General features: G+C 49.1%; 1 protein-coding gene and 1 pseudogene across 14 annotated transcripts in view; both read right to left on the reverse strand.

Annotated features, from left to right (window-relative positions):
- Positions 1-12,013, reverse strand: part of Tmco4 (transmembrane and coiled-coil domains 4) — a 79,424-nt gene that overhangs the window by 49,079 nt on the left and 18,332 nt on the right. For all 14 annotated transcript variants that reach the window (XM_035439462.1, XM_035439466.1, XM_027399823.2 and 11 more), the window contains 2 exons: positions 8,416-8,590; positions 7,047-7,074 (listed from right to left, as the gene is read on the reverse strand). In XM_035439462.1, the coding sequence (XP_035295353.1) occupies positions 7,047-7,074; positions 8,416-8,590 (203 nt within the window). The remainder of the gene's footprint in view (positions 1-7,046; positions 7,075-8,415; positions 8,591-12,013) is intronic.
- On the reverse strand, positions 4,468-4,616 carry LOC113833931 (annotated as a pseudogene).

The following is a 12,013-nucleotide window of genomic DNA, read 5'->3' on the forward strand; positions in this document are numbered from 1 at the left end:
GTGCATGCACGTGCAGGGGCCTTGGCTTAATATTGATCCTTGGGGGATCCGTGGTAGGCACAAGGAGTGCAGAGGGCAAAACTCAGGGTTCAGCTGCCCTGGCTCTGATTCAGAATTCATGCTGACGTTTGTGCTGCCTTAAAAGGAAGTCTGAAATGTAACCCTGGGTTACTGCCTTAACCTCTGGGACCTTGATTTCTTCCCTGTAAGCAGGGACAACAATATAGATTTCAGTAGCTGATCTGAGGTTACAGTACTATGCAATAACTCACAATCTATTGAAAGAGCCCAAAGAGCAACTTCAATGACTCGCAAGGATGACTGAGTGCAAATAAACAGGTCTCAACTGGGATAGCAACGTTTTGATTTTGTAGTGACATCTGTGTGTGGGTGGACGCAAAAGCATATATATGAGGTCAGAGGTTGGCATCGGCCTTCTTCCTTAGCTGTCCTCTCATAGCATCTCAAGCTCACTAATTCAGCTAGGCAGACCGGCCGGCCAATGAACTCCAAGGATCCGCTTGTCTCCATATCCCCAGAGCCTAATTTAGAGGATTGCTGCTGTGCTTGACTTTTGTATGGGTGACAGGGATCCATACTCAGATCCTCATGCTGTGCAGTAAGCACTTTACTGAATGAGTTGTCTCCCCAGCCCTGGAGACACTGTTGATTGTCACAACGTAAGATGTGCTATTGACATCTAATGGATAGAGGCCAGGATGCCCTACCACACAGGATCCTCTATTCCAGACAGCCACAGAACCGGCTGGGCGAGAGCTGCCAGCTCAGGCTAGTTACCTGTACCGCATGGCTGACTTTTACAGTTGTGTGGGCAAACAGCTCTGTGGGGTGCTATAGGATAAAGGAACATGATTGGCAGCCCACCCAGCTGTCAATGTGGCATTGCTTTGTAACAATTATCCCCAGACTGCCAGTAAAGGTCAAATTTCCAGCAAGTTTTGAGAAATGTGGTCTTTCATGTTGATTTCCTGGGCTGATTCCATGATTACTCAACCTGCTCCACACAGGGAGAAAGCCAGCTTCCCTGCTAGGCAACCCCAGCCAGCCTCGGAGGAGAAGGATGTTCAGAAGGACTGACAGCTCTGATCTAGACTTGTTCTCTGGAGAAAAACCATCTGCCTATCATTCTGCTCCTCCTTCTTCCCCTCTCATTCTTCCATCTATCCATCCACTCATCCATCCATCCATCCATCCATCCATCCATCCATCTATACATCCATATATACGTATATAATATCCTGCCTGCCTACCTGCTTTCATCCATCTATCTATCCACTCAAGCACCACCTATCCACTCATCCACCCTCCATCTAGTCTTCCATCCATCCATCCATCCATCCATCCATCCATCCATCCATTCTCCATTCTTAGTAAGGGTGCTTGGTAAGTGGTAGGTTTTCTTAATACAAACACAAAAGGCAGTGCTGGTTGAGACACTGCATTCAAAGAGGACACCCCGAAGAGGGAAGGTAGCCACTTTGAACCCACACAATGATTCAGTAGGTGTCAGCTCCTGGGTTGCTCACACAGAGCTATGTATTGGTGCTTACATGTGCTCACGATGGTTTGTGGTTTGCTGATGAAGTGAGGAGGATGGGGAGGAATCACATGGCTTTCTGATAAGAAAGGAAAGTGGGGCAGATGAATGAGCAAGGCTAAGGCAAGTTCTTCTACCCAATGGAGAGGTGGAGGGAGAAAGTACTGGTCCAAGAGGCCAGGGACCTGGTTTTGACTCCTAGTCTAGCACTCACTGTGTTTCCCCAAGAAGGTCCCCTTTCCTTTCTCGACTTTGGTGTTTCCTGTTGAAATGAGATCATCCAAATCAGCCTCGATGGGTGAGTTTCAGGTCTGCAAACTGAAGCTGAAGTAGTGCTTCACTGGGGGCAATTGCTCAACACACAGGGCTTTGTTGTCACTGAGATTGTACTATCAGGCCTGGATTCACTATATCCATCAAATGCAAGTGTTGGAAACTTAGCCCCAGTCCAACTGTTAAGAGGGGGAATATCTTTTAGGGGAAGGTCAAGCCAGGTGGGATTAAGGCTGGCAGTTCCAGAGAGGGTCCTGGCCCATCCTGCTGTCTCTCACTCTCTTTCCCGCCCTCCCTTGCTCTTCCATTTTCTGACATGCGACAGTTCAACATGAAGGCTCTTGCCAGGTGCAGGTTCCTTGCTATTGTACCCGGCTTCTAGAACTGTAAGAAATCCATCTTTGTTCTCTGCAAGAGAACTCAGTCTCGAATTCTGTCACAGCCCATGACAGTTTAAAGACCCAGAGCTAGAAATTCACTCAGTGGCTAAAATGTGTGCTGTGCAAGTGTGATGCCCTAAGTTCTGATCCCCTGATGCCAAGTAAAGCTGGACACTATGGTGAAATGCGAAGGGGAGGCGGGGATCTCTGGAAGCTCATGGGCCAGCTAGCCTGGTGTATGCCATAGGGAATAACAAGAAGCCTGTCTCAAACAAGGTGAGGACTCACACCTGGAATTGTCCCCTTACCCCCTCCCCCCACTGGTAAAATAAAGGACCAAAACATCCTCCGGGCCAGAGTCTGGAGTAGTCGTCTGGGATCAAATCAGCAGTATTGATGGCACTGTGGGTCTTCTGGGTCCCAGACTATGCATTTCCGGCAAAGCTCTGGGGGCTGCTGGTGCTGATGCTGGCACTGGCGCTGGTGGTCTGTGGACCATACTGGGAACAGAAGGCTTAACAATCTTTTCTAACAACACAGAATTCGTATTGTCCCCATAAGCAGCAGCCTCCATGAAGGGTGACCTACAGGCTCTGCCATCTTGCTGGGCAGTGTCTGCACCACACAAACTCTCTTTAGCAACCAAGCATGAGAAAGGCAGTCTACACAGTCTATGTGTGGCCCGAGGAAGCCCTGGCTCCCTGCTCTTCAAGGGGAGCAGGCAGTACCCATGAGTTGGCAGAAGATGGTGGGCATTGGTATGGGGGCAGCAGGTGCATTAGAGATAGCCACAGCTGCTTAGTGGTTGAATGGTGTCCCTTACTCCCCCTCTTTAAGATGCACCTGGTATGGAAGGTGACTGTACATTAGAAATTTTTTTTCCCAGATATTAAAGTCCTTGAGATGAGGTTTTCCTGATGTGGTCTCCTTCCAAGAGATACACAGAGGGGAAGATGGGGAGAAGGCAAAGTCCTTGGGAAGGCCAGGAAGGGATTGGGACCCAGGCCAAGGTGCACTGAGAGCAAACAGAAACTGAAAGAGACATGAAGGGTCCCATTAGAGAGAGCTTCCAGAGGGAGTGCCACCCTACTATCTGTTTTAGACGCCTGGCTTCTCAGGGTACAGCCCTTTGTCACAGGAAACCAACACCCAGCAGAATCAGAATCCAGCCTTGCTGCTCACTGAGTAACTCTGGCAGACCAAATGGTTGGCAGTCCCAGGTGCCTTCCTCCATAAAGAGGGTGGCAGATCTCTTTCCCAAACTTATGCGACAGGAGTTTGCTAAGTTGCACAAGGCTGCTTTTGTTGTCCACACTGAGAGGCCCAATGACTTCCCTGTGCGTGGTAGCTGAATTTGTCAGTCTGACTGAACTTGGAATCACCGGGAGACTGGTTTCAGCAAACTTTAAGTGAGGAGGGAAGACAGGAGTGAGCATCTACCTTCTCTGTTTCCTGACTGTGGAAGTCATATGACCTCACCTCATGCTCTTTCCGCTACCCCCAGAGAGGCTTTTGTCACTATGCCATCTGTTACATGATGGACTGTACCCTGAAACTATGACCTAAAATTGTTAGGTCTCCAACTGGGGACAAATGGCTGAAGTGCCTATTTGACATATCAAAGCAGACCTGGCCACCAGGTTCTCCCAGCATCCCTCAGTCCCTACCTGATACAGGGTATGGCTGGTATACTCCACCCCCTACCCTAAACTTCTCCAGCCCAGCAGCGGGGCTGCCTTTGCCCCAGATTTCCTATATAATCCAGCCATTTTGTTGCCGGGCCCTTTAGTCTATCCTTTACTCTCCTGGCTTTCTCTCCCCTCCCCTCACACGGCCCAGTTCAGGGTCATGTCCACTCTGGACTCTCCCGGATGTCCCTGTCTCTGCCTATGCTCTCTCTTTTATCTACAATAAAACTTCTCCTCCACCACACCTAGCAGCGGTCATGTCCTTACTTTTCTTTTTTTCATTCAAAAGGAAACCATTTCTTCCTTGAGCTGGTGGGTTTTTTTAAACTTTTTTTTTTTTAATGTGGGTGGGTATTTTGACTATATGTGTGTCTGTGTACCACATATGTGCAGTGCCCCAGGAGGCCAAAGAGGCATTGGATTACCTAGGACTGACAGCATTATAAATGGTTGTGAGTCACCATGTGGGTGCTGGGAATTGAACCCAGAGTGTCTGGAAGAGCAGCCAGTGCTCTTAACCACTGAGTCATCTCGCCAGCTCCAATACTCTATTTTTAAATAAAACACAGTGGGAAGCAGTCCCCTATAACCATAAATTATACAGCTGAGTTTCCCACAGTTGGGGAACTCCCAGGGGTCAGAACACCTGGAAGGCAATGGATGAGCCTCACCCTCTTGTAGAGTCTCTCCTCTAAAATCTAAATGCCATGAAAGCATCCTCAGGTTGTTTTTGCTCAGCTACTTTGTCATAGCAACAAGAAGAGTGCAACAGATACAAGAAACACACACTGATAAGGAGGGCCATCCTTGGACCCCACAATGAGGCTCAGAGGCCTTTGAAAGGCTTTCCAGGACCAGGAGATTCTGAGCTGCAGGACAGAGAATTCTTGAATGCTGTAAGCCAGACGTGATGGGCTATTCTGGAGAGTTTGAAGACCTCATCTACGGAAGGTTCCGACTTGTGAAAATGGAAAATTCATTGGAAAAAAGCCAAAACTAAATGTCAGGAGGCTTTCTCAGCTTGAACTCAAATTCCTAGAAGTGGTTTCCCAGGTTCAAGCACTAGGTATATAGAGGAGACAACAGCTGTTTAGCAGCTGTGTTGGATAGTTTTATGTCGGCTTGACACAAGTTAAAGTCATCTGAGAGGAGGGAACGTCATTTAAAAAATGCCTCCATAACATCCATCTTAATTAGTGAATGATGGGGTGGTGGCATCCTGGGCTGGTGGTCCTGGGTTCTGTAAGAAAGCAGGCTGAGCAAGCAGTACCCTCTATATGCTGCTCCTGTCTCCAGGCTCCTGGCCTGCGTGAGTTCCTGTCCCGACTCCCTTCAAAGATGAGCTGCAATGTGGAAGTGTGAGCCAAATAAACCCTTTCCTCCCCAACTTGCTTTTTGATCATGACGTTTGATCATGGCCATAGAAACCCTAACAGCAGGTATTCACAATGTATGAGTTACGGCTCATGGAAGCTTGCACCCAAATTCCAGAAACTGTGGACTCTAGGTAATGTGTGGTAGTTAGATTCCCTGGAAGGAGGTCCTGATAGAACATTAGATAAAGCTGTGAGGGTTAAGCCTAAAATCTGATAGAGAACCCCAAAAGGGTGGAGAAAACCAAGACCATGGGACATATGCCAAGGAAAGGTACAATACACGGAGTGAAGTGTGCCCAAAAGAGATCTCTGTGCTGCAGGTGGCAGGACTGGGGAGGTGGGGCTGCCAAAGCTTTCTGGAGCAGGAGTCACATGCGGGGGTGGGGTGGGGGGGGTGGGGGGTGGGGAGACTGCCAAGAGCTCCGGATGCCAGATGTGGGGTGGCAAGATATGTTCCTTGTCCTCCTGGGCTATGGTCCTGATTGGGCCCATTCTATCCTTTCTCTGTGCCTTTGTATATTGGGAGTATATAACTTTTTTTTTTTTTTTTGAGACAGGGTCTCTTTGTGTAGCCCTGGCTGTCCTGGAACTCACTTTGTAGACCAGACTGGCCTTGAACTCAGAGATCCGCCTGCCTCTGCCTCCAGGGTGCTGGGATTAAAGGCATGCCCCACCACCATAACTTAGTTTTTTGTTTTTACACAGACTTATAGTTAAAATCACCTTGAGCATCAGAAAAGACTTTGGGCTTTTGAACACTGTTAGAACTGCTAAGATGAACCAAATTTTTGCTGCATTATGAGAAAGCCACAGGTAATGACGGATAGAAGGTTATCACTAAAAATTATGTGTTAAGGTATCTCACTGAGGGGTGGTATTGGGAGGGTTAATCTTCACTGAATAACCTCTGGGCACATCTGTGAGGGGTTTCCAGACAGGCTTAGCTGAGGAAGAAAGGGTCAACCTGAGTGGGTAGCACATGGGCTGGGGGCTTGGACTGAATGAAAAAGATCACAAACAGGGAACCAGCCTCTCGTCTCCTGACTGTGGGTGGAATGCAAGCAGCTACCCCAGTCTCCTGCTCCCATGCCTTCCCCCTCATGATGAGCTATGACCTCAGATTGTGAGCCAAAACAAACCCCGCCATCCATACATTGCTCTTGTCAGGTGTTTTGTTACCTGGGCAGGTGAGGGCTGAGTGGAAGGAGGCAAGGTTGGAGCAAGTGGTACCCTGCCTGGAGAGTGTGTGCAAAGGGTAAGGTGTGTGTGTGTGTGTGTGTGTGTGTGTGTGTGTGTGTGTGTGCAAGGACTCCAAGGTACAGAAAGCACTGGACACCCAGGGAGCTACAAGGAGCCACACCTGGTAGAAGCCACACTTAGGGTTGGGACTTGGCTGTATTGAATGAGGAGTAGGAAAGAGGATGAGCAGCCCACGGGGCCTTCGGGGCCACATTGGATGTGTTGGAAGCTTTTGATGGGTATGAGACAGGGAGATGAAGGTGGCCAGACAGTCCTCTGGAAGCATCATTGAAACGTAAGTGGAGAGAAGGGCACTGGCTGGAGTGACAATGAGGAGACCCCAGCTGTCACCTAGGCAGCCCCAGGATGCTGAGTTGTGGGGAGGGGATATGAGGGTTATGATATAGAAATTAAACAAGCCCTGTCAATATAACACAGTGCTCATCAAAAACAGACACACTGGGGCAGACATGGGTGAGGTGTGGTGACCAGCCCCCCTCACCCACATCACAAAGGCAGCAAATCCACTTACCATCCTTGAGTGAGAAGCTCAGAAGATCCTGTGGGAAAAGGAGACATTTATCAGTGAAGAGCTGACGGCCTACTACCCAGCTTATGTGACAGATAAGCACTGACTCTTATCAGGTGGAGATGGCAAAACCTCTCCACCCTGCGGCACAGTGGCAAGCCAGGTAGCAACTGTGCACACGAGTGCTAAGCAGGCCAACGAGAGGAGGGGCAGGCCCTGTTTTCTCCCTGTGCACATGGCCAACAGCAGCCCGGGCCATTGCTTCTGCCTACTTAAACTGCACTCAGGGAGGGTGAGTGACATACTCAAAGTCACACAGCAAAGCTGCTGCTTCAGAAAAAGTCACCATAACTTGGTAGAATGCAGGTTCTGCAGGCAGGCCACCAAAGTTCGAATCCTGGCTTTGACTACTTATCAGTTGTGTGACCTTGGGCAAGTAACTTAACCTCTCTGTGCCTCAGTCTTCTTAACTATAAAGTAGGGATGGTTATACAGGTTAAACATCCCTAATTTAAAAAGTCCCAATTCCAAAACCATATATTTTTAAGATATTTATTTATTTCTGTGTATGCATGTACACATGTGTGAATTTATGTGCACCAACAGCATGCAGGAACCTGAGAAGGCCAGAAGAGGACATTGCATCCTCTCCTCCCCTCTCCCCCCAACTGGAGTTACTTGGGCAGCAAATGCTGTTATTGACTGAGCCTTCCCTCCAGCATCCAGCTCCCAGTTCCAAAACTTTTCAAGTGAAGAAATTCCATACTGTGAACTGTGGTTCCATTCACAAATGTATTGAAAAAATAACCCTCAGACTGTGTGTATAAGATGCACAGGAAACATACATCGATTTTGTTCATATTCCCAGTGTCCCACCTAAAGATACCTTATTATGTATATGCAAACAGCCTTGGGGCTGCTGGGGACAGAGAATGAGTCATTTCCCTTCCAGCTCAGTCATGTGAGCTGGGGTGGCACATGGTCCAATACTCCAACGTCATATATTATGGTGATGATCACAGCTGATGCTGAATTATCATGGTAGAAACCATCACTATTGATTTAACAGTCAGAGCACTTATAAGGAGATCTTGCCTTTACAGAAGTTAACACACTTAATTCTCAAACAACCTCCTGGGGTGGGGACTCAGTGCCTGTGTCCAAAGTGCTTACAACCAGAAGTGCTTTCAAGACTTCCAGTTGGGGCGGGGGTAGGGGGGAGGCTGGAATATTTTTTTAAGGCTTATTTTATTTTACACATATGGGTGTTTTACATGCCTGTGTGCAGTGCCCTCGGGGCCCAGAAGAGGGAGTTGGAGCCACTGAGGATGGAGTTGTAGATGGCTGAGTCACCACCCAGGGGCCAGCGCACCTGAGTGACTGCTGAAGGGTCTCCTTTCAGGATGGGATCCTTCAGTAAAGTCTGAGCAAAGATGTCGGCTTCTTCGCCTCCCAGGCCACTGGCAAAGGCAGTCATGGTTGGGAGGACAGCTTCAGACAAATGCAGCCATTTCACCAGGCCCGTCACCAGTTCTGTGCAGAAGGGGCTAAAAGAGATATAGTTAGATCCCAGCCCTTTGGAGAGGCCCATGATGGATGGACAGGGTCACATGTCAGCCTGTGGTTAGGGGTCCAGTCACAAGTCCAGCGCAAAGATGGTCCAAACAGAACCAAAGGTGACGAGGCCCCTGTCTTCAGTTCTCACCAAGACATTTTACCAAGAGGTACATGAACCACAGGGATAAAGGCAGTCAGTTGCCACCGCCTATGTGCCTTGAGCCTGAACCTCACAGGGGTATAAGGAAGCAGGGGACAGAAGTCACCCCAGAGTAGTGTGATGCGTGAGGAACAGAGGGAGGGACCAAGTCCTAAGCAGATTCACCTGCAGAGCTGACAGCAGCCTTGAGAAACCAGGAGACATGCCTGGATGTCACTGTGGACTCATGTCTGGAAAGGTGTCCACTGTAAAGGTGGAGTGCTCACTCCAGCAGTGCGGCCCCACAGGGCCTGCTAAGGGGCAGTGGGGCCACTGTGGAGAGTGGGGAGCCCCGAGATCTGAGATAGAAGAGCCCTGTATCTTCTTGGGGACCATGGCAGAGTTCATACCAGAGTTCTGATGCAGTCTGCCCTCTGTGCAGGGCTGAGGTTTTGGTGAGGGAGGGGTGGTGGGGCGTGAAGAACCGAATTCATCCAGAAGTAAAGAAAGGGGAGAAGCTTAGGTCCCTCATTTAAACCCTAAAAGCGGAGTTCCAGCCTGTACACACTGCCATGGGCCTCCAGCCCTGGGCTCTGCTCCTATAGGGAAACCCTGGTGGACTCCTAGAGATATATTCTGAGGTCCCTGGTGGTGAAGGAACCCAAGGAGCCCCCCACCCTTACACCACAGAGCCCACCCATCCCATTCCTTACAGCTGCCGGGGAGCAGAGAGACTGCTAAGGCTGGTGCTAGTGGGGGGTAGGCGGGAACTGGGGTCCAGATCCTGGCTTTGCTGCCACCAGAATCTGGTCTGAAGTAGAGATTATTGTCCACCCCCACTGGGGACGAACACCGATAGAAGGGAAGGAGGGAGCAGAGCTAGGCAGAGGTAGGGCAGCATGTTGTCATCCTGAGAGACACCTCAGCTGACACTGCTATTGACCTGTGGGAAGTTCTGAAGATGGGGTTCCCTCCCAGTGGCTTCAGGGGTTGACTCTATGCCAAGTATCTTGGGGAGTCAGGTGACATCTTGGGAAGGTGGTCCTGTATAGCTGGGGCAGGCCCCAAAGGCTACAGGGAGCTCAGGGCAGTGCTAAGAGCCCCTCCCCCATTCCTATGAGGAGAACAGAGGGCCATAGCAACTTGGGAAGGTAGCTTGTCCTCTGTCTGTGCCTCTGAGTCCTTATCTGTAAAATGGGTTTAAGAGACCAACTTCATAAGGTAGAAGGAAGCAAGCAGAAAACGTCTGAGCAATGCCAGTCAGCATTGTGACAGACAGGTGACTGAGGGAGACAATGGAGAAAAGGGTGAGAGTTGAACCGTGATGTTCAGCCTCCCTGGGAAATCCTCCGAGTCCCCACTTCACCTTTCTTATTTTCTAAGGCTATAAAATGTAGGTGACATTGGGACCCACCCAATGACAGATAAAATGACAGGAGCAGTGTGTGCCATCTGCAGACCTGCAGTAAATGTTATCTCCCGTGATGACCTCGTGATAGATAAATAACTCACTTCCCACTGGGTCTTCCCAGGGATAACCGGTGGGTGTGGACGGTGATGTCTTCAGGCGTGATTAAGTGGGTGAGCATGACGGAGCAGTCAGTGTAGTCCGGGAATGGCGCAGGGCCAAGGGAGTAGTCTAGCCAGCTGTCTGCCAAGACAGGCCTAGACCCAAAGAACTATCTTGTCTCAGAGGACAGGTTAAAGAGCATAGCCACCGGCGCTGCTACCAGGTACTCTAAAATACTTGAGTGTGATAATCGTGAAACCTGGCTCATAGGGTTGTTGGGAAGATCAACAGAGTTAACATCTGTCCTGGGCTCAGAAAGGCGCATGTGAACACCACCTGCTGACACATTTCTGTAACGGTTGCTCTAGTTTCACTTCTGTGATAAAGTGTCCTGACCAAAATAAAACAAAACAAAACAAAACAAAAAAACAAAAAAACCCAAACCAAACCAAACCAAACCAAAACGACAACAACAGTAAAACAGCTTAGGGAAGAAAAGGTTAATTCGGCTCATGATCCCAGGTAACAGTCCATCATTGTGAGGAAGTCAAGACAGGAACTTAAAACATGGGATCTACAGTCATACGCAGGGATGGAACAAGTCCATGGATCCTTGCTCGCTTGCTGCTGTCAGCTAGCTTTCTCCTCTCATACTGTCCAGAACCCCTGCGGAGGGAACGGTGCTGCCCGCAGTGGGCTGGGCTCTTCCTATGGCAATTAACAATGAGACAGTCCTCCACAGACATGGCCTCAAGCCACCATCATCTAGACAGTTCCTCATTAAGATTTTTCCTAGGTAATTCTGGGCTGTGTCAAGTTGACAGTTAAAATTAAACAGCAGCACGATGGTCTAGTGGAAAAGTGTGTGTGTGTGTGTGTGTGTGTGTGCGTGCATGTATGTGTGTGTGCATGTGTGTATGTGCATATGTGTGTGTGTGTGTGTGTATGTGTATGTGTATGTGTGTGTGTGAGCATGTGTGTATGTGCATGTGTGTGTGTGTGTGCATATATGCGTATGTGCATGTGTGTGTGTGTGTGTGCATATATATGTGTGTGCATGTGTGTGTGTATGTGCATATGTGTGCGTGTGTGTGTGTGTGTGTGTGTGCATATATGCGTATGTGCATGTGTGTGTGTGTGTGCATATATGTGTGTGTGCATGTGTGTGTGTATGTGCATATGTGTGCGTGTGTGTGTGTGTGTGTGTGTGTGTGTGTGTGAGAGAGAGAGAGAGAGAGAGAGAGAGTGTGTGTGTGTGTGTGCTCGTGCATGTGTGTGTGTTGCCAGTTCAGTGTAGCCACTGAACACGTTAAGTACTTTGTCAGATGGGCAGGGTATTGGTAATTGCTGTAACTGGCTGGTTGGGTTGAAATACACAAACATAAGGCAAAGATGGGCTGGGGCTTTAGCTCAGTGATAAAGTGCAAGCATAGTGTGTGTAAGGCTTCAGATTCCATCCCCAGCACTGTCACAAGTGAAATAAAACAGCAACAGCAAAGGCAGTGAGGCTCATCACACAACTTAGTTTGCTTGCCCTGTCTTCCATACAGAGACTTGAATTCTTGCCACAGCCCCATGAGGTCAGAAAGGTCTGATGTTAACCTAGTCCCTCCAGATATGGCAACCTAGATCCAGACATGCTAAGCTCTAGGCTCAGACATTCATCGTGCACCACCACTGCCATGCTTACCCACCATGGAGCCGGGCCTCTCTAGCAACTGCATCACCCAGGGTCATCATGTGTTGGTCACTCACTAAGACCAT

Source organism: Cricetulus griseus, chromosome 2, assembly GCF_003668045.3.
Source record: "Cricetulus griseus strain 17A/GY chromosome 2, alternate assembly CriGri-PICRH-1.0, whole genome shotgun sequence".
NCBI lineage: Eukaryota > Metazoa > Chordata > Mammalia > Rodentia > Cricetidae > Cricetulus > Cricetulus griseus.